We start from the raw sequence: 26027 nt of genomic DNA, 5'->3' as shown, positions 1-26027 counted from the left end.
AGAATGACACTGAATTGGATTAAGCAGATTTAAAAATGAATTGTTTCCCCATACTGTAGTGATCATGGCAAGGAAAGATCTGCAAAATATCTGAATGTGCAATTTTGAAATTCATTCATTCAGCTCTCACCTTTTGTTTACTTCTATTAGCAAATGAACTCATTGTTCCTATACTATTCTTTTACCTCTGCTATATTTTGTGTCTTATCAACATAAATGCTCAAACATTTAGTTCTGTACTTATTTTTTCATTGAACCCCTATCAATAACTGCTTTAACAACAGTCAATAAGACCAACATTTTTTAATTAGATGTCAGCTTATTTATGAAGCATGTCACATACACATTCTTCTGGCTTAAAAGTCTTTATAAGTTGATGCACTGAGTTTGTATTGTTTGAAACAATAAGATGTCAAACGTTTTTTAAAATGTCATGGGAACCTTCAATTCCCCTTATGCCATTAAAGGAGCGCTCCTACAAAACATGATCATTGTATCTGCTGCTCATCTCACCTTGCTTACAATAATGGCTGAAAAGATTTTACTCATACATTCATAAAGAACCAATATAAAAAAAATCCTGTTCCTTGCTGTGCAAATCAAAACGTCTTTACTCTCTGGTTCCAAGATTGGTGAGTATACCTTGAAACTTCTAATTTCTTACCTGAAAAATCCAAGAACACAGTTTAAACGAACAATACAAAAACAAATCTAACCTAGCAAGGATTAACATCTCAATTTGACTGTCTCCGGATGGCATTGTTTTGTCACTACTTACACAAAAATGTTATTGAATAGAGGAGGAAAATCTACTCATTTAACTCAAATATTCTTGCTTTGCGTTTTTGCTTTGTACACAATTGGCTGTGCAAAAAGTTGAAGAAAGGCAATTTATTTGGCTTGACAGCCGAATTTTGTATTAAGTTTTCTAATGGCCTACTGCAGTCTTTTAAGAAATGCAACAAATGAATAAAAAGGTTTCAAAATTAATTGTTTCATAAATGTGACTGGTACCTTTCCAAATTAAAAGCCATTGAGATTCGTTTGCATACTAATACTACATAATGAAACTCAACTACACTACTCACTGGCTGTAGGCATTTTGTTTCTGTTTTAGCATGCCTCTGGACAATTACCTTAGTAATCATGATTATTTTCTAAAGGCAAATCGTCAAGAGAGAAAAGCCAATATTGGACAAGCATTAATATGCTCACAATGTCCCAAACACATTTATTTTTTTTTTTAAATATTGCAAAGTAAACCATCCATCCTTCTATCTATCCACCTTCCAAACTCACTTATTCTGGGCAGGTTCACTGGGCAGCTGGAGCCTATACCAGCATTCAAAGGGAGCAAGGCAAGAACAATCCCGAGACACTGGGCCAGTCCCACACAGGGCAAACAGGATCAAACACAAAGGCCTATTTAGCAACACCAATTCACCTAACTAGCATGACTCTGAGCAGAAACTCAAGAGCCTACAGGAAACCCACGGAGACATGAGAAGAACATGTAAACTCCATGCAGATAACACTAGAAACACAAACCTTGTCTTCTTACTGCGAAGCAGCAGTGCTAAAACTGTACCACGGTGCTGCAAATAAATAAACCATCTGCAGTAAATCTTTTCATGAATCACACTCAAAAGAGATCATTCAGGATTATTCCATGGCAGTATGTGAAACTGCACCAGTGAATTGACCTTCTGTTTGTTGAACCATCTAAGAGATGCTAAGTAAGAGGCATATTTTCACCTGAATTTGTGTTCACTCACTCACTCTTTCTTTCACAAATCTAATACCAAATTAAAGTGACATGATAACCAATAAATGAACTATTACTCATGACCAATGAATGAGATGGAGGACAGGCCTTCAATTCAAAAGCCTCATATTCCTGAGCACATTTCATTATCATGCAAAAATGTCTTAACAATATGTTAGCAACAATAAATGTGTTTGGGATGTGGAGATCTTGCGACTGAATATCTGACACTCAGATTGTGCCGCATGAGTAATTTGACATCTTTTCATGGATGTTTTTGATATGGTTTGCTGCTATTTAATTTGGGACTCCACTGGAGCCCATTTTATCAGAAATGTTGCTCTCTCAATTCTCTATGAAGTACATTAGATTACTAATTTTTCTCAGTCGGTAATACAAGTCAGTAAGCAACACAAAAAGTATTATTTTTCAGTAGGGTGTTCCTTTAAATATGTTCAAAAACAGTTGGTTTCAACACAGGTTGGATCGTTCGTCTGAAAATAACTGCCTGTATAGTAACTGTTGCTATTCAAGTTCCATAACCACATGCAACATTATCTATATTCGACTATTCAGCAGAGAGTTGTAGAAATGTATTTAAAAAGAAATATTCTACTGAAGCAGGCTCTTAACAGGCACACTGAAAAGATGATGAATGAAGATCTCACATCTTGCCATAATAAAATTACATCTTACCAATATCAAATGTTTTTATTAAAATCCAAACCAAGAATCTCTGTATAAATGCATGCAACCTTTAAACAAAAGTAGATTTACAATTTAAACAACTTACAAGCAGCTTTGAAACTCCTGGAGTTGTAATCCCACTGAAAAACTAACCACAATGAAGTAGATTTCATTTGGGATTTTTTTGTTTTCGCCGTAATTTAGCACTCGGCCTTCAATGATTTAAATTGCAAAAGTGTGATTGAAAACATGACTAAAACTATGTGCCTGTTTTCAAATTTTGTTTAACAAAATAATTATTACAAATATGGTGAATGTTTTATGCATAAAGGCGCCACTTGTCAGAAAGGAAAGCCTCTATTCTCAGGTGCTGCGCTGCCAAAATTGCTACTAATAGTAGAGAAAATCAGATCTTTTAGCTTCATAATATTTTATTACCATGGAATAACACTTTTAAAAAATGATACTAATTTTTTATTTTCAGTAAAACAGAATATATGGTTTTATGTACCTCATATGGATAAGATTTGGGATTCCATTTCAGACACATAATGGTATATATTGTAGTGACCAGAAAAAGTTCAGTGCTGTTGTTTTAACATGTCTAATGTTCAGGGTGACTTTGACACGTGGTGAGTTATCTTGGTTGTTATGCACAGTAAAAGTGCAGTTTTTTTGGTTGTTGTTTGCTCACAGGTTTTGTGTATGGATGCACACTAAAAAAGTGCTCCGTACTCTGAGCTAGAGCAACGACCTGTTAAGCAGCATCTTTTTCATTAAATTCTAAATTATAAATGTATTGCTAAATAATTCTGGATAACGTTTAGTTAATTATTAACGGCTTCTTGGCTATCCTTGTTGTGGACCAGTTTTTTACCCATGCCGCATGGACAGTACGCATATTATATATACTGTGTGTGTGTGTATATATATATATATATATATATATATATATATATATATATATATATATATATACACATATATACAGGTGCCGGTCATAAAATTAGAATATCATGACAAAGGTGATTTATTGCAGTTTCAAAAAGTGAAACTTGTATATTAGATTCATTCATTACACACAAACTGATGTATTTCAAATGTTTATTTCTTTTAATTTTGATGATTATAACTGACAACTAATGAAAGTCCCAAATTCAGTATCTCAAAAAATTAGAATATAAATTAAGGCCGATGCAAAAAAAGGATTTTGAGAAATGTTGGCCAACTGAAAGGTATGAACATGAAAAGTATGAGCATGTACAGCACTCAATATTTAGTTGGGGCTCCTTTGGCCTGGATTACTGCAGCAATGCGGTGTGGCATGGAGTCGATCAGTCTGTGGCACTGCTCAGGTGTTATGAGAGCCCATGTTGCTCTGATAGTGGCCTTAAGCTCTTCTGAATTGTTGGGTCTGGCATATTGCATCTTCCTCTTCACAATACCCCATACATTTTCTATGGGGTTAAGGTCAGGCGAGTTTGCTGGCCAATCAAGAACAGGGATACCATGGTCCTTAAACCAGGTACTGGTAGTTTTGGCACTTTGTGCAGGTGCCAGGTCCTGTTGGAAAATTAAATCTGCATCTCCATAAAGTTCGTCAGCAACAGGTAGCATGAAGTGCTCTAAAACTTCCTGGTAGACGGCTGCGTTGACCTTGGACCTCAGAAAACACAATGGACCAACACCAGCAGATGACATGGCACCCCAAACCATCACTGACTGTGGAAACTTTACACTGGACCTCAAGCACTATATATATAGTGATGTATGGCCAGCTGTTCCTCCCGGCCAATACCCCCACGCCGCCAGGTGGAGCCCTCCCTGCAGTATGGAGGTGCCCCGAAGACCAGCAGGGCATTTTGGACATTGGAGTCTTTATTCACTGCCCTGTTGGATACCATGGGGGCCACCAGGAGTCGCTACAGGGAGGCCCAGAGACTATTTGCCTTACGCCCAGGAAGTTCGTCATAGTCACATGGACAAAGAGAACGATGTGCTTCCTGGGTGAAGAAAAAAGGATTTTTAACTGACCCGGAAGTGTTCCAGGTCATATGGACAGAGAGGGTGAAACGCTTCCGGGTCGAGGAGTATAAAGGACTGTGGGAGATCCCAGACAGACGAGCGGAGTTGGAAGTCAGGGTGGCTAAGCATCTGGGAGTTTAGAGGATTGGTTTATTTGTGATTTGGTTTATGGTTTATTATTATTGGAGTATTTGGGCGTGGAGGGTGCTCTGTGCACTTATTATTATAATAAATCAATTATTTGGACTTTTATCTGGTGTCTGACGTGTGGTCTGAGGGTACAAGGGTGCGAGAAAGCCCTAATCTGTCACAATATATACTGTGTATATATATATATACATATATATATATATATATATTGTGAACTTGGACCCGGACACACACAGACGGACATCTTAAATTCACCACACACTGTTTATTTACAATATTTACACAAATTAAAGTCACATGCACAAACCCCAGTGCCTCTTGCACTGATCCCCCAATTGTCCAGGCCACACAGTCCTTTATGCCTTTCTCTCTTGACCGCCTCCCGTCCTCTTTCCAGCTCTGTCCACTTCCACCCGACATCCACTGCTGACTGGAGATAGACGGCCCCTTAAATAGGAACCCGGATGGGCTCCAGCTGCTTCCCGGCAATCAGTCCTGGCCACACCCCAGTGTGGCGGAAGTGCCGGCTGCGCACCCGGAAGCCGTCCAGGTGTCCCCTGTCGTCTTCCCCCCAGCACTTCCTGGTGTGGCGGAAGTGCTGGGCTCCAGGGTTCCTCAGGCACTGGGGCGCCGCCTGGCAGTGGCCACGGGTCCCTACAGGGCTAGGCTTCCAAGCCCTGTACCCGAGGCCCCCAACATAACCAGGACGGACGCCCCCTCGCGTATAAAAACAAACAACAATCCCCCACCAACACATTCCAATTACACATAAGAACTCCTGGCTTGAATAATAAAAAACTGAAGTTAATAATAGGCTTGATAACAAAAAGTGTAACACTAAAAGAAAAGTATTTTATAATAAAAGCATAAAGAGAAGAACACTGGAAAGTTAACTTAAAATCACACAACTTCAAAACTTCTATTCTCCTTAAAATTCAGTGCATTTAAATGTTTCTATTATCCATCTATTAGTCAGACATAAATTTTGCAGCTGGAACTAGAAGCAAAATTTTCAATAAAAGATTCTCATAATTTCAGTATCTGTTCTGAGTATATCATTCATATCAAGTCTAGACATTTTTTTTCTCCTAGGAGGCCAGCTAGTTGCAAAACTGGTGTGAATGGGTGGTGAAAGGGCACGAATATGGCAGAAGGGTAAGTCTAACAGGAATTCTCCATGCATAAGAGAGAGGGCCACAATGGATTCTAGGGGTCAACAACCCTTGTGTACATGATAACAGTTTTAAGGGGGTGCAAGCAGGAGTACCAACGTGACACAGAGAGAAAACAGCCTCTACGAAGGAATGCTAAAATTGCCAGGATTGTCTTACCCTTTTTCAAGAGAGAAAGTGAGGATAAGAAAGGAACACCATTACTGTCAACAACTCCTGACTCTTAAGAGGACAAAGAGTCCCATAAAACAATATATGAGACCATGCCGGCACTCAGATAGTGCAGACATCTGAGGAGCTGCCTTGAATAAATACCAGAGCCCTTAAGGTGCATAAGTTAAACTAGCAGTTTTTAGAGGTACCCTTGAAGCAAGTGGACTACCATACCTGACTCAGTAAATAACTGTGCAAAGTAACCCTATGGTGGAGTTAGTTAATGATCACCTTACAACCACAGGATGCTTAAGAGCAGATTCAGAAGGACAGTGGGACAAACACTCAAATAGGAGACAGAGAGGTGATCTAAAACAAGAAAGAGAAGGAATGTCAGAAAAAGAGTGCTCTTTGGTTGTGGAATGAAGTGCAAAGGACAAGCCACTCCATATAATAGATTATGGTTCAAAAACTTTATGCAGGGGCAGACTGCAGGTTTGTCATGTCATGCCTATTTATTTATACTTTTTATTTTCCTTCTCCTGGCCCAATTTATGTTAGTAAAAACATTAAAAAAACTGACAAATGAGAGGAGACTATGCAGTCCATCAAGCATTGGCTGATTAACTAATATCAAAGTTGCCCCAATATCTCATCCAGGCACTTCTTAAAAACTGTCAAGGATTCTGTTTCATTAACATCCACAACATTAAAACCACTGGCCAAATACTGTGTAGATCCACCTTATGCCACCAAACCAGCTCTGCCCCATTGAGGCATGGACTAAACAGACCTCTGAAGGACTGTGGCATCAAGATGTTGGCAGCAGATCCTTTATGTCCTGTAAGTCATGAGATGGGGCCGCCATGGATCGGACTTGTTTTTCCCACACATACAGTATAAACTGAGGCCAAGTGAATACCTTGAACTCTTTGTCATGTTCCTCAAACCATTCCTGAAGAATTTTTGCAGTGTGATAGGGTGCATTATCCTACTGAAAGAGGCCACTGTCTTCAGGGAATATCATTGCCATAAAGAAGTGTACATGGTCTACAAAAATATTTATGTAGGTGGTGCATGTCAAAGTAACATCCACGTGAATGCCAGGACCCATGGTTTCCCTGGAAAACACTTCCTCTACCAGCTTGCCTTTTCCCATAGTTCATCCTGCTGTCATCTATTTCCCAAGCAAATTACATACATGCAACTGAAAGCCAAAATGATTAAAAAGATAAAGTAAATCATGAGCCCAGACCACGTTCTTCTTTGTCTCTATGGTCCAATTCTAACGCTCAAGGGCCAGCAGTTATGCAGCTATATATGCAATAAGCTGCAATGCACTGTGTGTTTTGACACCTTTCTCTCATAGCCAGCATTAGGTTTTCAACAATGTGTGCCAAAGTATCTCTTCTGTTGGATTGGACCAGGTGGGTTAGCCTTTGCTCCCCATTCTCATAAATGAACCTTGGGCACCTATGACTCGCCGGGTCACTGGTTGCCCTTCATTGGACAAATTTTGGTAGACACTAACCACTGCATACTGGGAACACCCCATAAAACCTGCAGTCTTGGAGATGCTCTGACCCAATCATCTAGCCATCACAATTTAGTACTTGTCAAAGTCGCTTCTATTCTTACACTTGCCCATTTCTCCAGCTTCCATCACATCACCTTCAAGGACTGACGGTTCACTTGCTGCCTAATATATACCACCCCTTGACAGGTACCACTGTAACTCCACCTATTAATATTTTTCACTTCACCTGTAAAGAGATAATCAATGTTATTCTTGTTACCTGTCAGTGACTTTAATGCTGTGAATGATCAGAGTACAGTATATGTCTTAGTAGTCAGTTCCAGATTCCCACAACTCTTACATAAAGAAGTGCTTTCTAGATCCCATCCTAAACACACTTCCCATTAAGAAACACTTCAATTTGTTTCAATTCAGTTTTTTCCCTTGTGTGTTAGTCTGGTTGAGAGAGGCCACCATGAATGTCCCCTAACCAGGGTAACAGAGGAGATTTTATATATATTATACTGTATATATATTGTAAGGTTTCTAAACTGAACACGGCAAAGAGCATCCCGAAGCGCGATCGCCATGTCTATGGAAGACAGCCTATCAGTTGCAGAGGCAACCGCAGTCTCCCAGCACTGTAGCAGCCCGCAGCGAAAGCCAATCCAAGCCAATCGCCTTTGCGCTATAAATGCCCGTCAGCGATGGGTGATCCAAGGAGCATTATAAATGCAGGGAACGGTATTACTTGTCCATGACCATGCCTGATTGCTGTGTCTGTGTGTAGGAGAGTGGTAAATCCTCGCTACAATAAATAACTGTGCTGTTCCTGTTTTCAAGGTGAAAAAAAGCTGGTTTTGCTAAAGTACTGAGCCTCAGCCTCCTGTTTTGGGGTGCAAGACAGGGTATATATATATTTATTTGGGCAAGCGGCTGTGGGTGGCACCCAGCTGGGACGCCCAGAAGGACTGGAGGAGGGAGTATGTCTCCTCCAGACCACGAGGGGGCGACCACCCTGGTGTCTTTGGGGAACAGAGCTTAGAAGCTCAACCCTAAAGAGTCTCGTGGTCACCGCCAGGGGGCACCCCAATGCCCGAGGAGCTCTGGCCCTCAGGACTTCCACCACACCCAGAAGTGCTGGGGGGGAAGACCACCAGGGACACCCGGAGTGCTTCCGGGTGTGCAGCTGGTACTTCCACCACACTTGGGAGTGCCAGCGGAAGCTAATTGGGAAGCACCTGGAGCACGTCCAGGTGTGTATAAAAGGGGCCGCCTCCCTCCATTCGATGGCTGGAGTCGGGAGAGTAGCAGGACAGAGCTCAGTGGAGAGGTGGACCTGAAAAAGCATTGAGGAAGAAGGCCTAGACTTTGGGGTGAAATGGGTTGTGTGTGAGCACTAATTGTAAATATTATTGTAAATAAACGTGTGTGGGTTGAAACCAATGATGTCTGCCTGTCTGAGTCTGGGCTGCTTCCCACAATATATATATAGGGTGGCCCAGATCTAATTATGCAATTTTCATTGCGCTATAACTTATTAAGTTTATTACATGGAAAATCACCTGAAAAATCCTGAAAAATCCCGGACCATAGAGAAGTGTGCAAACTGACGACATGAATCGTCTTTGCGCTGAACTGGAATCATCCCCACATAAATCAAAGTCATCCAGACGATCTGGATATGTATAATTAGATCTGGACCACCCTGTATTATACCATATTAGAAGACAACACAAAACTAATTTTCAAATAGTCATTGACACAAGTATATTCTTGATTTACCCGTGGGTATTTTTCTGTGAATGGATTTACAATTGTGCCACTTTGGGAGATCTGCCTAAAGTATTACATCACAGTTCAACTACCTCCTAAAGTACCTTGTGTGTGTAGTTAACATGTCCTCTCTGTGCTAATGTGCTATTTAACTACACCAGTACTATATGCCTACGAAGTGTACACACAGCCACAGTAACACATTCAATGGACTGGTGTCTTGTCCAGGACTGGTTTCAGCAAAATAAAAAATAGCCTGTATTATTTTACAACCCATCATTTGATTAAGTAAAGAAATGGATACTTGAGGAAAAAAATCTGATATGGAGTTACTGTATAATAATAGAGAGGCCATTATGCAATAAAAACTTAATTTTACACTGACAGTAATAGCTGATTTAGACTAGCCTTTAGTTAGTTAAATTATACATTTGTCCTTTTGTCAATCTATATTCTTTATACCATTAGCATGATTAAGTACCACCATTTTTTGCTTTCCTAACACTCTTTTTGTTTGAGTACATCTTACATCTTTCTCTGCACTGTCAATTAAACAGATCTCCATACCAGGTAAGACCCAAATTATACATTTGTCCTATTTGTCAATCTACAGGGTGGCCCACGAAAAAGTGTCCCACCTCCACCAAGATGACTGCATTACATGGTAAAGAGAAAAATGATCAAATTTGGTAATCACATTTACAGTAGATGCTGAAAGTGATCTCCTTGTGCGTCAATACATCAATACAAGGCAGGCAACACGACCACAGCCACCTATTGGGCAGCAGACGAGACGGGAGTCATCTCAGTGGAGGCGGGCCACCTTTTCGTGGGCCACCCTGTATATTCTTCATACCATTAGCATGATGAATTACCACCATTTGTTCGCTTTCCTAACATTCTTTTTTTGTTTGAGTACATCTTACATCTTGCTCTGCACTGTCAAAACTGAATTTCCTTAAACTAAGAAAATTGCCTTGTGTTGTGCACATGATGAATGCATATGGTACAAGCCTTACTTTGAAAGTCAGCGACATTAAATTCCCAACAGGGTAAGCAGCACTCTTGTAATTCATTGCATTTTATCACTACCAAGTAAGAAATACCAATTTTTCAGACAAATTTAAATCTCCTAAAAATCTCAAAAGCAGTAAAAATTAGATATGCTTACAACCAACCTTGTTCTACTGACTTACTTAGAAAGATTAAACCAAATAATCTCATCAATTAAACAATTTAAATATGTATTGGAAAATTTAATTGCCTTGCTACACTGTAACGCCTAATATAGACCTACTTGGACACACATTGTTCATTTAAATTGACATGAGGGCAGTAATTTAGCAATGTCAGATCATTTAACATTCAGAAACAGAATAGATGCCTTGAGAATTTCAAGCAAAAAGCAGACAATATATGCTGCAAACTGCACAATGATATGCCAGAATACAAAAGTAGAACATCTAGAATGCATAGCCTCATAAAGGTCGAACTGCAGAAAAATACCATATTGGTAGTTAGTACAAATAAGGAAAACTTGTAATGACCAGCAGTCAGGAGGAAATCACACAAAGGGTGTGCATAGTGCAACACAAGGTAAATTATCATTCAACATATTTTGAGGACATTAGGAGCTAATCAATTATCTTAAAACATAATACCTCAATTAATCTAGAAGACATATCCCCAGCCATATTGAAAAATATTTTATCAAAAGGACATGACAGAAGAAACCCAGGTATTCACACTTGAAACTCTTGCCCTCAAAACTAGACTCTATATGCAGTGTTAACAACCAAGTGGTGTATCATATATATAAAGAATGGCAGATGTGGTATTGCAGACACAAAATGTTCTAGGTTGATATACACCTGACAGCCTTGCCTTACTAATTGTTGAGGTTAGACATGAGGATTCTCAGGTAAAGTGGCTTCATGTGTTCATGATAATGCAACCTCATGGACTGGGCCTTTGAGGCATGTTTCAGTCATATGCTACAAGTAACAGTTAATGATTTTTTTAACAAGCATCTTAACCATAGGGAGATGCTACATGAATGAACATACCAAGAACATCCACACTATAGTTATGCCTGTTCTTCAAGGTTGAAAACATGAGTGACAAATCATATTTTCAACTGCACTGATCTGCATGCATCTAACAGACAAAATTATGTCATTCTGACATCTGGAGCAATGACCACACATCCCCATTTTTGTGTCCTTGCTGACAACACAATTTTATCAAATATTACCAAAGTGCATCCCTAGTAAAAACAAACTAAGGATGCAGTCACTTATCTTTGCTAATGGCAATGGTTCGTAATTTTTCTGCAATGCTCACTCTTTCAAAGGCCAGAGGCATAAAGACAAAACAAAAATAAGCATCTAGACAAAAAAGCGGCAAACAAAATCCAGCCCAAGGCCATGTGACTTAAAAAACAGTACTGAAACATGATCTCTAAAAGAAATTCCTACAAAGCAAATCTATGCAAATTCAAGTATTAGGGCACAATATTCACGTTCAAAACACAATTTCAATTTTTTTCATTTAGCACTTCATTCCAATAATGTAAAATAACTTAATAAAACAGTGTTAATGTTTTTCTTAAGCTGCACATATTCATAAAACATTGGCCTACCACATAGTTTTAGAAGTAAAGATGGGATCCAATCCTATACCACTGCCTAAAATTTTAAAATAAACTTCTCTGCTTTTGTCTTCCATAAGTAATATGAATTCAAAAGTAATTATTCTAAATCAATGTTATACTATAATGAGAATAAAGACTTTCCAACATACAACACAACAAATATTCAAGAGGTTGTACAATATGTGAATAACTGCGCATCTCTAAAAAATAAAGCAACAGCCAGTAGCTCTGCCATGTTCCCGCCAAGTTGTTTGAAGGAAAGCGGACCATGCACTCTACAGTGCAAAACACCCCTTATATCAGATATTTTATGTGACAACAGAATTACATTTTAACTATTGCAGGTAAAATGAAGCACACCGAAGCCATAAGAATTGGAAAAGTACTTGCATTTTAATATGATATTTCGCTAGTATTACTCACTTTAATATATTCTCTTTCAACTTTTTTCATTTATAGTTTTTCACCATATTACAGCATAGTGTCATCAGCATGCATAATAATTTCACCGTAATCTGTACTCTAAAACTATATACATCCCCTAAATAGCAAAGACATTTGAATGAATAGATGCAAAATGGAAAATAATAAACCTCCCTCTGCACTCTGGCTTCTACTACGTACTGGCCTAGCCGGCACTCTTCAATTACCCACTCACATACTTCATTACTCCGGCTTTACAATCTCTCCACACAAGTTCAGTCTGTGATTATTTTCTGCTGAATGGATTGCTGGCTAAAAGGCACCAAAATTCCATATCCTGTATCTTTGTAAATTTTTAAATGCAAACTCAATTCTAGATTGTGTTCCATTAGTGCAAACCAGCAGCAGTATGTAAAACAAGATAGAAAAGCAAGCTGAACGTTGAAACAATTATACTTGATATGGATAATAACTTTGCTTCAAGGTTGAAAACTACAGCATTCATTTGGCTCACTGACTAAAATGAAACACGTCAGAGGCAGGCAGCTACAATTGAATGATTTTACAATGAAACACATTTTTATGATTTTAAATGCCAACTGTTGACTCTAAACAAACTGCAGGTTCAAAGCATTGGCATCAAAGATGTTATATGTGTAGTGAAACAAATAATGTGAAAAATACAAGTACTTTTGGATCCATCTAGTCAAATATTTTTAAACCAACTTAGTTTAATGCCGAATCCAGGGGCCAATACCAATAATGGCAGCATTAATCAGGGTAGGAACAAGCACTGGACTGAGTGCCAGGCCACCACAGAGCATATCACCCCTCACTTGTGCTGGACAAAACCTACAGGCATTAATTTAACCTAACATGCAAATCTTTCAAATATGGGAGAACTGTCAGAAGCTGGAGGAAAACCAACATGGACACGGGGAGAGATGCAAACTCCTCACAGACAGTACTTAGGGGGAGATGCAAACCGAGGAACCTCGGGATAGGGCAACAAAAAAACAAGGAACCCAGAAGAATAACCAAAACTGACATGTGGGCTGGATGCAAACTCCACAAAGACAGGGCTTACTTAGGCCAGGACTTGAATCCAAGCTTCTGGAGCTGAGCAACAGACACACTAACTAATTCACCACTAAAAGCAAATGACCATAAATTAATATATACTATTTATTAAAGGGTGTGGTTGAATTTAAAAAGGAACATCCACTTTCTATAATGTGACAAATAGCCTAAAACTGTCATCTGTATACAGTACTCTGATTTACTAATAATTTGAACCGTTTTCATTTTCACATCCTGCATATTATGCCATAAAGCACTTTAATAGTAAAAAATTAAAACTAAATAATGTGTGGTTATTGTAATCAAAGACTTGTTTTTGAAGTTCAAGCGTGGGTGAATGGATTTCAAATTATATGTAATACCTCAGTAACCTTATTGCTTCCATTACTGTTTACCAAGAAGAATAAACTTCATTAGCTTCCTCCTAAAAATTATACAAGTGATCTCTTTTAAACAACCAAGACAACTGAATGACAAGACCACTTGTTCTTTTTACTTCAATACAGTGACTACATTTTCTTATTAATCGCTAGAGTAGAAGTTCACTGAGATGCAGGACTTGTTTATTCATTCATACATTTTACCTGCACTCACTGGAAAAGTAGAATCCTAAAATAGCCCCAGCAGAGCAAATCCCTGCTGACTCAATAGAGCTATTAGAGGGAAAAAACAGTTAAGTAAAAACACGGAGTTGACAGGAGACTGTGCAACTCACTTAATGAAAGGTGACTCAACCAAACCTCACTGTAATATTACACTGCACTTCTCTGAATTTGATTTCACTCAGCATATAACTGGATTTTCAGAATTAGTATCTTGTATCTTTATGTTCCTACTTCACACAAAAGTCCATTTTATGCCAAAAAAAAAATGATGTGCTATTTACCTATAAGTAAATATAGCAAAACATTGTTACTTTCTGAACTTTTTGCAATTACTTGTAAAAGATTTCAACTTGTTTGCTTATAGTGACAAAATACACATTTTGAACATTTGCTGTTGTTACGTTTACTTTAATAAAGACATGCATTTTACAGTAACTGGAGATTGTGGAGTATGCACTGGCATGCCCTCCAGGGTTCATTACTGCCTTACAAAGGGAGTCTGAGAATTTTGTATTGGTATTTTTCAAAATAAAAATACAAAAATACAAATCTAATATAAATATAACCAAACATACAGAAAATGCACAGCAGCACCAACATTGTTCTAGTTATTTATAAAATTTTAACCATATACACCTTATTTATACACAATAGCTCATCCTTGTTGCAAATGTATTCTTTCAATTCTGAAACATTGTTTTATCAAATATATTTAACATGGGATTCCCAACTACGTGTATATTTTTTAATTGAAGCACAATATCCACAAATACAGTTTCCATCAAGGACAAACCGCTTATAAAAATAATAATTAAATAGTGTTAAATCACTAAAACAGAAACGTCTTTGTGTGTTTTCATATTACAATAACGAAATTACTTTTGATTTTACTAACTAAAATGCTTTGTCTGGATTTTGCTAATAAGGCGCCATACAATACAATTTAAGATTCTGGTACAAATTTAAGTCCTCGTTAATTAACGCCTTTAATTGCTAGAGTTTATCGAATATTTTCCCTGTCATTCCTGAAAAGCTTTATATCCAGAAATGCCAAGCCTGTACACTTTTCGGGTCTCATGTAGCTTTTGTCTTCCCTTCCTTTCTCACACTCTCCCTACAGTTAAACTGACGGAGACACAATAAGTCGATTTGCTCTGCTCCTGTGCCAAAGTGTCACTAAACTGAGTTTTATACAAAGTGCATCCAGTGCCTCGCAGCATGTGCATTTAGCACGCTCTCTGATGGGAAGCTCTTATTCCTAAAACGACTCCCCTGTCTCCAGTCCCATGAGAGAGTGCCAGTGTCGTCTGTCCTAGAACGAGAACAGCCGACGTCCAGGAACTAGGGGTGCATCAAAAATCACACGTAAATTGCGATCTCGGAAGAAACGGAGGTGCGTTCTCACACCTACGAGACATGCTGCTACACAAAACCTCACAAGTGCCCAAGGCACAGCCAGCATGTGCAGAGTCGTCCGCCCTTACCCCATCAGTGCTCTCTTCCATGTCTCTAGTTGCTCTCTGACAGCCGGCCAGTCGAGATCGCGCTGCGAGAAACTCTAGCCTCTCGACTGCTGCATCTCCAGGCGGTGTGAAGAAGCGCTCGATTGTTGCTAAACACAAAGGTCTCGCAGCGCTCTTCGCAAACAACGCCGGCCTACGTTCAAGCGTGACCAGCGAAGCATTGCCATGATCTCCAGAAACGTCAGAAGGGAACTGGAAGGCGTGACAGTTCACTCCAGGAGAATTCAAAAAAGCAGTGAAAAGGAAAGACGAACATACACACGACTCCAGTCTCTCTGTGGTTAGCCCCCCTCCTCCGGTAGCTTCTGCAACATAATTGCCTCGCTCGAAACAAACATGAATTGTTTTCGGAATTCAGTTAATCCATCTGAATCTTATAGGTAGCTTACATTGCTGTGCTCAAGATTATAATTTTATCAGAAGGTAATTATGTCTGTTTTAAAACTCTCTTTTTTACTACCTCTCCCCCTGGACAATTTCTCATTTGGTACGTTCCTCATTAAAGCGCTTCCTCTTTTTACCTTCATCCACCGATCATATGTGCTAACGTGTGTATCTGGTCAGACTGGAGGTGTTCTTTTTGGAAAGGAGCTCTACTGACGTTCTGGGAACAGAGAAGCAAGGCAGCAAAACGAAACGCTTGGCTAGAAGGATTGTTGCGCAAGTCTAGGATGCATCTTTATCCTAAAATTTAAGAATACACGGAGCAGCGGTAATGTGTATTAGATATAAAATGTTTACCAACAGTTTGACGTTGCAAAGGTGAAAGTTACGGGCCAGAGTGACAACATATAGTGCTGAACTCAATTAAAATAAAGCGGAATACTTATGTCTTTATGCATATATATATTATATATGTATATGTTGGTTGCTTGTACTATAGTTGGAACAGAAGGACTTGGATTGGTAGCTATCCTGAACTGCATTAAGCGAGCACTGGTGGTTGGATTTAAAACGAAGTTGAGCCAATTCGGTACACGAAGAGCCACAAAATCTACAAAAATCACTGCACATGTCCAGTTCCTTCCTGTATTGATTTTTTTGTGTTTTTAAATATTATATGTAGATTTGTGGATTTTTTCCAATTGCATCCTTTTGAAAAGAAAAAGGAAATTTTACTTAAGAGGAAAGTAAACGTGCAAAAACAAGACGAATATATAAATCACCGGGGTGAGATTTGAACCCACATCTTTAAAATACACTTTTAAGCAGCACCTGCAACCGCCGTGTTGAGATCTACTAACAATTATGATACTCTCCCTCAGTAGATAAAAAAATTGTTCAAATACTCCACTAACAGCAACGTTTTAATCCCCGCTCAAGTTCAAATTTATTATCACGTATACATAGTACAATGACATTCTTATTTTCACGTCTTCTTATAGTAGTGACAGTGATAGAATGGAGACATTCATAAAGAAAAGTCATATACAGAATGCAACATACAGTTTATATATGTTTTTATAATGCCAACATACAGTGTATATATACGTTTTTATAAGTATTAAGACTAGCTTTTTGTACAGTATTCATTGTGACTGACTGTCCAGGATACATTACCTCTTGTTTATAGAAATTCTTCAAGTCTACTAATGTAAGTGGTTATGGACTGGGAGATCTGAGGAGTGATAAAAGTGACTTACAGGATGCCTGAGGTCTTTGAGGTAGCATGTATTACATATCTACTGAACAGAAAACATCTGAATGCAGGTAATATTCTGAGCCACCATCCTAACTTTCTGCAGTGTTTCACAGTCTTTGCCAGGATGTTATGCAGGCAATCAGGTCAATCCTGTTGTCTCACAGGTAGATTGGCTTATTTGGTTAATTTACAGCTCCTAAGAGGCCGGGCTGCTAAAAGTATTTGTACCCTGCGACAAACTAGCTCCCTGTCCAGTTCCAGGTCCATCCATATACCAATTTATGGGAATGTTGTATCAAATATGTGAACCACCTGATACCTTATTCTGAATTTCTTAGAGGGAAAACTTAACTACAAAATGAAAAGTTTAAACAAACAGTATGACTTTATTAATACCTGCCAAGTTTAGGATTAAGCAACAGCCTCCATGACCCAGATCTGGGTGTGGTTGAAAAGGTAAGTAAACAAAGTGAATAAAGCAAATATAAAGAATTCTGACGTGTAACAATTGGAGTGTGCATCATTGTTCGCTTTGTTTCTTTACAGATGATTTGCTGTTCATTCCGTATTTGTGATGCACTGTGAAAAACGCTATATACAGTAACACATTGTAAAGTTTAGCATGGAATTGGGACCCCAAATAATAATGTATGGATAATCTACTATTATAGGTTATGCATATTTCGTAGAAATATTTTGCTTTGTACTGCAATGCCACATGTGTAGTACAAGAACTGGTTTCGAACACCATTGCAGTAATGGTTCTAATGTGTTTGCAAGCTGAACGCTGTTGTTTTTCCTGGCTGTGCTTAAATCTGCAACCATCATTTAAAGGCAGGCCACTTCACATTGCAGCTCCACTTAAACTATAGCTCTCATATGCTCCAGCAGAACTACACAAACGTGACCTAAACGACAGAGCTAAAGATTTTAATAACACAGACTGATAGCATCACTGCACTATAGGAGGCTCACATGTCCTCCACAGCCCTGTGCCAGCACTTCGCAGCACCTCCAGCTGCAGGCCCCCGAATGACATTACAGGGTCCAAGGGGTCTGCCTGTCGAGGTCTGCAGCCAAACGTTTCTCAAGTCTTAGACATTAGGCTGAACTGAAAATATGCTATTTGGTTACAGTGGCTTTGCTGTCTAGTTTAAACTTGGTCATGGTACACATAAGAGCAACATACAGTAACTGAAAATCATAGCCAATACACAGTCTAACTGAACAGACAAAAACTATCAGAGATATTTTACATAATTTAAGAACTGGAGGATTATGATTTTCTATAGTATCTCTATACCTGGCAAATGCTGCATTACAATAAGATTTCATTTAGTTTCCAGTTTATTTCTAAAAGCTACTTTTCCAATGAACAATACTTATTGCTCTGATGCATAAACAAATGAGAATGGGTTTATGGATCACCCAAAGGAAAAAATATACTTCTTGTGTTTAATATAAACTGACTGTGTTAATCAGGGTTGGCAGACAACCCACAAAAAAAAAAAGTAAAATGAAGGTTATAACTAAAAGAGCCTTCAATGACTTTATTTAGCTAGTTCATACGAAAGCAATCAGATTCAGACGCTTTTCTATAACTTTAAAAACTTTAAGAGTTTATTATACTAGTTCTTATGGTGCTATAGTCATTTTAGCATTAGTCCTATTTTGAGCAAAAAGCAGGGACCAGCCTTTGGTGAGATGACAGTCTGACATAGTTATCATTCATGTGCACCCTCAAAGGTGTTCATACTGGAAGATGAATTATGTGAATTTCAGGTATATCACAAACGGCCATGCAGATGCTAGTAGGAAATTCAAAAAAATATACACAGTAGCCAAATGGGACAGGAGTGGGTAAAAATCAGATAACACTACTTCTGAGACAGAAAAACAATTTCATGCTTTGGTTGGATAAATTATTACCACCAGATTCTTTTTGGCATATTTTTACTGCTGTGTCTTGTCAGTAGTAAAAACAGATCTCCTGAGATTTAGTTAAAATAACAATAACAGTGTAAAATGGATTTGCTGCACATTTTGTAGTTTTTGTAAGACTCTACCAAATAATTATAAAAGAAAGATGGTCATATTTTTCAAAACTGTTTCACTGATTTTATTTTTGTGTGAACAGAGGTTTGGATGTAAGTTTCAGTGTAGCATATTTTATGTCTAATGCATTTTATTACTGGTGAGCTGATGCTTATAAACCCTCTTATTTTTGTATAAGGGAATGCCGGTGGGTTAGCTTAAGCAAAAATCCTAAGCAACTGGAAGCAACTTGGACACATACTTATATGAGACTGAGCAAATCTGGAGTCACATATCAAAAAAGCTGTATATTTTTAATGTTTGGATAAAACTGGAGTATTAGAAATGTTGAGAAGGTGCAAGCTCCAAAGAGTGTGTTGTGTCTGAGCCAGGATTAGAATTAAGAACTCAGGAGCTGTAAGGCATTATCAATAGTCACTGTGCAGCTCTCACTTTGTATACTTGATCAACAGGAAATACACAAAGGGTGTGTTACATATGTCAGGCATCTATAAGGAGTTTAACTTTCAAATAACTAAAATCACAATTACAAATGCAAAATCACAATTACGAATGTGCCATATTATGTTGCTTGCCAATTAACAGGATGTGTCAGCTGTTTGATTTCTGTGTTTTTAATCTAACTTGAGGCAACTAGCAGAGTTCCAAAAAGGCCAAATGTTTGGTACTCAATGTATAAGTACTTCAGTCTTAAAACCTGCAAAATTATTGTGTTTATCAAGAGGAACCCTCTTAAAAATAATGACAGCAAACTTGGAAAAACTGCATTGTCAAGACAAAAACAGTGTTCATAGGTTAAAATACTGACACTGACAAGACAGCCACTTCACAGGATAGTTAATAAATGCCATAAACATGCAGCGTAAGAATTTGCCACAGAATTGAATCAGCACCTCTATGACCCAGTCTCGGCAAAAAACATGTCAAGTTGTGAATGTCACAACGCTATAATTTACAGCATTTGGAAATAGCTTATATCCAAGTCCAGAACACATAGACCAATAACCTGGTGTGAGCAAAATAAACCTGTGCCTTTAAGCTATCATGTAAATATGGTCCGATGTAATATTTTTCTCCACACTTGCTACATCTGAACAGGCTTCCATTTGGGGAAACCAAAAGAATGTCCTCTACTGATAATATCTGTTAACAACTGTTTAAATGTAACGCTATGCTGTATATAATGGCTAAGGAATATGAGGCCATTCTACAGGATCAGGTGCATCCTATAGTGCAAATACAGTTCTTTCGAGATGTCCACCCCTATTCCAAGATAATAATGCTCCTATATATACTACTAGGTAAACTCAAAAATGGTTTTTTGAACACCAGGGTGAACTCAAAAGCCTTGCAGGGTCTCCCCAGCCTCCAGATCTAAACATCACTGAACATAGAATGGGCGTCCACTCTATAAAGGCCTGAAGGATGTATCTTTTAAGAAAAGATGTACTTCCCAACTATACAAAGCTCAGGATCCACATAACCACCTTTCAGGACATACTGAAGTTGTTCTGAAGGTGAAGAATGGCCCTTCTTATCATTAGGTCAGTCAGTCATTTTCCAAGCCTCTCTATCCTAACTACAGGGGTCTGCTGGAGCCAATCCCAGCCAGCACAGGGCAGCAAGGCGGGAATAAACCCTGGGAAGGGCACCAGCCCAGCGCAGGGCACACACACACAGGACAATTTAGGATCTCCAATGCACCTAACCTGCATGTCTTTGGACTGTGGGAGGAAACCCATGCAGACATGCAAACTCTACGCAGGGAGGACCCAGGAAACCAACCCAGGTCTCCTAACTGTGAGGCAGCAGCGCTACCATTGCGCCACTGTGCCGCCCTCATTATTAGGTACTTGATAAAATATATGGTACAGTATTTGTATATTGTTTAACATTTCCATTATTTTGTCCACCCTGTTACACTTAACATGAAGATATTATTCAGGTAACTGGATCTACATTTGCTCTGTTGGAAAATTATAAAATGGACCGAACTTAGTGTTGTGGTTCAGGTCCTTACCACCCTCAGCATGTACAGTTGGTTTATAAATTCAGCAGATGGAAATATATTTTTAATTTGCTAAATTTCACATATTTCATTTTCTAGAATTGCTTTTCAAGCTGATAGTGTATTTTTGAAGTATTTGAGCAAATCCATAGCCCAGACTCCATAAAGAAGGAATTTTAACTCATACTTAAATAAGGACTCAAATAATGTGCGGTATTAATATTAACTCTCTATCCACCTCACCCTTCTATAAACTGTACATATTGGTTTAAAATATTACAATATGTGGTCACTGTACATGGAATAAAAAATGCAAGAAATTAATAACTGCATTGTTTTCTGTACCATTGGCATGAAACACTGACAGTAGTAAAAATGACTGAATTCCACCTGATATTGCAAGAAATATACTTTGGGCTTTTGATGTTGAAAGCCTGGACTCTGATTCTTTTTGTTAGCACTGCAAACTTATTCAGTGGATTGGTGTAATCTAAATATGACTGCCTGAAGGGAGGGACATGATGCAGCAATGACATGCTGTACTGCTGTTTTTAGGCTGATGAGAGGCATGTGACAATGAAAAGTATGCTTTTTTTGTCTTTGTACCCTGATAGCACTTTGACACATCCACAAATAAATCAGTGTTTTCTATTTAGCACAACCCAGCATACTGAAACGTTTTAATAAGATCTTTCTCTCTCTCCCTGTCTCTCCTACCCCCAACCCCCATTCAGGACTTGGCTATGTGGAGCAAAGGCTAGATAAGAATGTCACCTTTGAGACTAAATGAAGGAAGTGCCTGAAACAAGGGGAAGAACTAAAAGTCATATCAGTGCATGCAAGTTGCTATTGGATAGGAATGTCTGTGGTTCCTTTTTACTGAAAAGAGCATGGCGCAACTGCTGCTTATATCATTTCACAATGCTCACTTAGAAACAGATGCATTTTTATTAACCCTTTCAGATTTTTACATTTTATAGTGATAAGACTTTATAGCAGATCTGTTATAATCAAAGTAAGCAAACAGCACATTTGCCTATTTTGTGTTTCCATCTGTTTATTGTTGTAATTGATGAGGGCATTTTGATATGTTTTGATTCTGTATAAAGTATACAAAACTGGCACAAATGACAAAACCTCCCATCCCATGAGCAGATTAACCTGTTTCTGAAAATGTGTTTGTAAGAAATAAAAAGCCACATCCAATGGTGAAATGTTTGAGATTAAATACAATTTAATATTTTTAAACACTTATAGTCAAAAGGGTGTAAGGGTAAGCAAGCATATTGAATCTAGTTTTAAAGATGGCAAAAACCACAATCTTAGACATTAACTAAAAAATATACTACCAACTTTCAGGTAATATCGTGCTACTGTTATAATTTTGTGGGTATTTGTTTTTCTAGTTTAGTTCTTATTTTTATCTATTTATGCATTATTTTTGTTTGTTTTCATAATAGTAGTACTTTTTATCTTTATGTTTATTTATCAGTTTGTTTATCACAAAGACAAAAGACAAGACAAAAATATCTGTTGGTGGACTTCCAGCATGCCTCTGAGACCAGTCTTCATTCAGGGGAGGATGTGGAAGTGGTGCAAACAAGACTGGTTTGACAACACAGTTGGGCAGTACTAGGAGGGCCAGAGCGACTGGACTTGCTAAGGTGACTCGGGTCTTCTGATGTATGCAGCAAGCTGCTGAAAATGTTCTATCGGTCCATAGTAGCAAGTGTGGTGTTCTACACTGTGGTCTCCTGGGGAAGCAACCTTATTTCAAAAGATGCACAATGCTTGAATAGACTTACCAAGAAAGCCTGCTCAATCACTGAGCAAACACTGGGCTCACTGGAATATGTTGTAGAAATGAGGATAGTGGAAAAATGTAATGCCATTATGAAAAATCCCCTCTTGGAGCACTTTTAGTCACTGGCTCATACCAGCACAGTGTGCTAAGGAGCACCTACGGGGGCCGTTTCTTCCCACTGCTATCAGGTAATTCATTGCCTCTTCCTGACCTACTCTTCCACTTTGTTTTGAAATATATGCATAATATACATTTTAATATTTTTATCTATTTAGTTATTTATCAGTTTATTGATTGCTTAGTTGTATTATTTGTCCTGTGAGTCTGAATCTTTGTTTTTTAATGTTTCTGCTGTTGTATGCATCTGAATTTCCTCATGGAATACAGACAGACACAAGTTCAGCACACACGTTTTTATTTCTAGTGCTGGGAAGAGCTTTTTCCTCACTCCACAGAGCACAGCACAGTACAAAGTACCAAGCATAAAATATAGTCGTTGTCTTCTCTTCCTTTCTCTCACCTCCACTACTCCACCAGCAAGCTTCGTCCCCTTCCACCCGACTCTGGCTTCTGGAGCAGTGGCTGCTGGCTCCTTTTATAAGGAACCCGGAAGTGCTCCAGGTACTCGTCGACCTTCTTCTGGCAGCACCTGCGGATGTGGCGCAAGTGCTGCAAACAAGAGCACAGCAAACATCCAGGCCACCCCCGGCAAGCCAGGAGGGCTGCCCTGTATTATCCTGGGGGAGATAACGTCCTTGATAAGCTCTCTCCCTCAGTCCTTCCTTTGTCAAGGCATCCTGGCTGGGTAAGAGCCCCAGCCGTCCAGCACACGGTTTATTTAATCTAATGTAATTTAATCAAGTCATAGGCACCAGTATTTTGTGGGCTGATGAGTTGACTGTTACTAGTGACACATTACACTACCACATGATGCCCGGAAGTAAAGCAGAGAGATGTCATCACAGGAAAAATACTTAAGATGTTGACATGCTACTCCTGGTGTCCAAGATTTGGATTCAGTATGAAAAAAATTATGGAGTTTCTTAGTGGTTTTGACAGTTTAGAGTATATTAAATTCTGCCGTGAAGTAAGACTTTGATTCTGGTTTGGCCATTGCTGTCTGGTTCATTTTGATCTTCAGTGCCCATTTTGACCTTCATCTTCTGGTCACAAACACATCTGCCAGTTTTAATTGACACACCAACAACTAACTACATACATGTATAATTACTACATCAAATGATAGTAAATGGTGATGCAAAGTTTAACAGTCCTTGAAACTTGGTTTGGTTCCTAGTCAAGATGTCTTCTGTGTAGAGTATGCAAGTTCCTGTAGGGACTCTAGTTTCCTCCCACAGTCCAAAGACATGGTGTGAGTACAAATAGCATTTCTATATTACCCTGGTATAGGTGGGTGTGACTGTGCTCTTCAGTTTACCATGTGATTAATATGTGTTTGATTTACAGTTGCTTCCTACTTTGCATATTTTGCTGTTGCCGGGACCCTGAGCTGGAAGACGTGGGCTCAGAAGAAGAAAGGTTGAATAGATGGGTGAAAAATAATATATGAATACTCTAAAAAGTTCATATGTAATTTCACATGCAATGATTACTTTATATGGCAACAAGTCAGAACATAAACAACCAGCAGACAAATATTGAGCTTCTGGGTCACCAGAACTTGCATATATTATCCATGTTTGCATCTTGTAAACAAATTAAAACCTTTCAAAGCAATACTGCCTGTACACTGGCACTGTGAGTGCTGTGCAGAGTAGAAGCAGAACCTTTTTATTTTTCCCAGCTGATGTTAGGATTTGTCAGGTGTGTGCTCTTGCTCCTACTCTGTTCAATGCTTACATGGACTAGGTGTTGGGCAAGGTTGTAGAGTCCAGCAGCTATGGGGCATCTGTTGGTGAAGAAAGCTTAACTAATTTTGACTTTACTGATGATGCTATGATCTTCAATGGAGGCTCTGATTGAGGCGCTCGAGAGACTGAACGAGGAGTCTGAGCGTCTGGGCGTGTGAGTGTCCTGGATAAAAACCAAGATCTAGGCCTTTAATGACCTCTTGAGCACAGCCATCAAGCAGTGTGACTGTCTGCAGAGAGAGTGTCAACCTTGCTGAGACTTTTACTTAACTCGGGCAGTGACATTCACATCTCTGGTGACTCTTCTCATGAAGTCAGTAGACGGATTGGGAGAGCATGGGGGGTCATGATGTTGCTGGAAAGGGATGTGTGACACTCCCGATATCTATGCAAAAGGATGAAGGTCCAAGTCTTTAGAGTCTTGGTGCTTCCTGTTTTACTATATATGGTTGCGAGACGTGGATGCTATCCAGTGACCTGAGACAAAGACTGGACTCCTTCAGAACTGCATCTTTTCTGAGAATCCTTGGGGACTGCTGGTTGCTCATGGAGTCCTGAATGAGGCAGATTACCTGCATTGTTAGGGAGCGTCACTTACGGCACAACAGCCATGTAGTAGAGTCCCCTAGTGTAGTCCAGCTCGCAGCATCCTCATTGTTGAATACCTGAGTGACTGGACCAGGCCAAGAAGACGCCCACATAACACCTGGCAGCAGCAGATAGAGGGTCATTTCCAGAGGGTGGGAGTTGACCGCGTGTCTGCCTGGGGAGTTGCCAACCAGGATCCTGAGCTGTTTCATCGTGAGGTGGGTGCAGCAACACGCTGTACCAATGCATGCTCTTGACCTGACCTGAAAGCAATACTTACTTGCTCTGAATTTTGTGTTTTTGCTCAGTCACTCTAACATACCTTCTGTGTTGTAAAAATGTTTAGGATCTTGCTGTAAATAGGACTTGAACTTCATAAACAGTAAACACTGAATTGGGCTCCATCTTCAGAAAACCAGCTATGTCTGTCAGACAAAAGGGTTCATTGTGATCACTGAAAAACCCATATACCTGGGAAACACTGTACTTCTTGATATCTATATATATGAAAGTCAATGTGTGTATGCATGT

The 26027-nt window shown here is 38.9% G+C and overlaps 1 protein-coding gene and 1 long non-coding RNA gene across 3 annotated transcripts in view; one reads left to right on the top strand and one right to left on the bottom strand.

Annotated features, from left to right (window-relative positions):
• psd3l (pleckstrin and Sec7 domain containing 3, like) overlaps positions 1 to 26027 on the bottom strand; it is a 579632-nt gene that overhangs the window by 408028 nt on the left and 145577 nt on the right. The window contains exon 1 of one of the 2 annotated variants that reach the window (XM_039758768.1): positions 15490 to 15970. The exons of the other annotated variant lie outside the window; for it this stretch is intronic. Coding sequence (XP_039614702.1) covers positions 15490 to 15510 — 21 coding nt within the window. The 5' untranslated portion in view covers positions 15511 to 15970. Of the gene's footprint in view, positions 1 to 15489; positions 15971 to 26027 lie in introns of those variants that run through there. 2 annotated transcript variants of the gene reach the window in all.
• Positions 16037 to 22439, top strand: LOC120532616. The gene is made up of 2 exons (XR_005634329.1): positions 16037 to 16240; positions 21968 to 22439. It is a non-coding gene; the product is annotated as an uncharacterized LOC120532616 (long non-coding RNA).

This window comes from Polypterus senegalus, chromosome 7 (assembly GCF_016835505.1).
Source record: "Polypterus senegalus isolate Bchr_013 chromosome 7, ASM1683550v1, whole genome shotgun sequence".
Taxonomy (NCBI): Eukaryota; Metazoa; Chordata; class Cladistia; order Polypteriformes; family Polypteridae; genus Polypterus; species Polypterus senegalus.
This window is presented reverse-complemented; position numbering and strand designations above follow the sequence as displayed.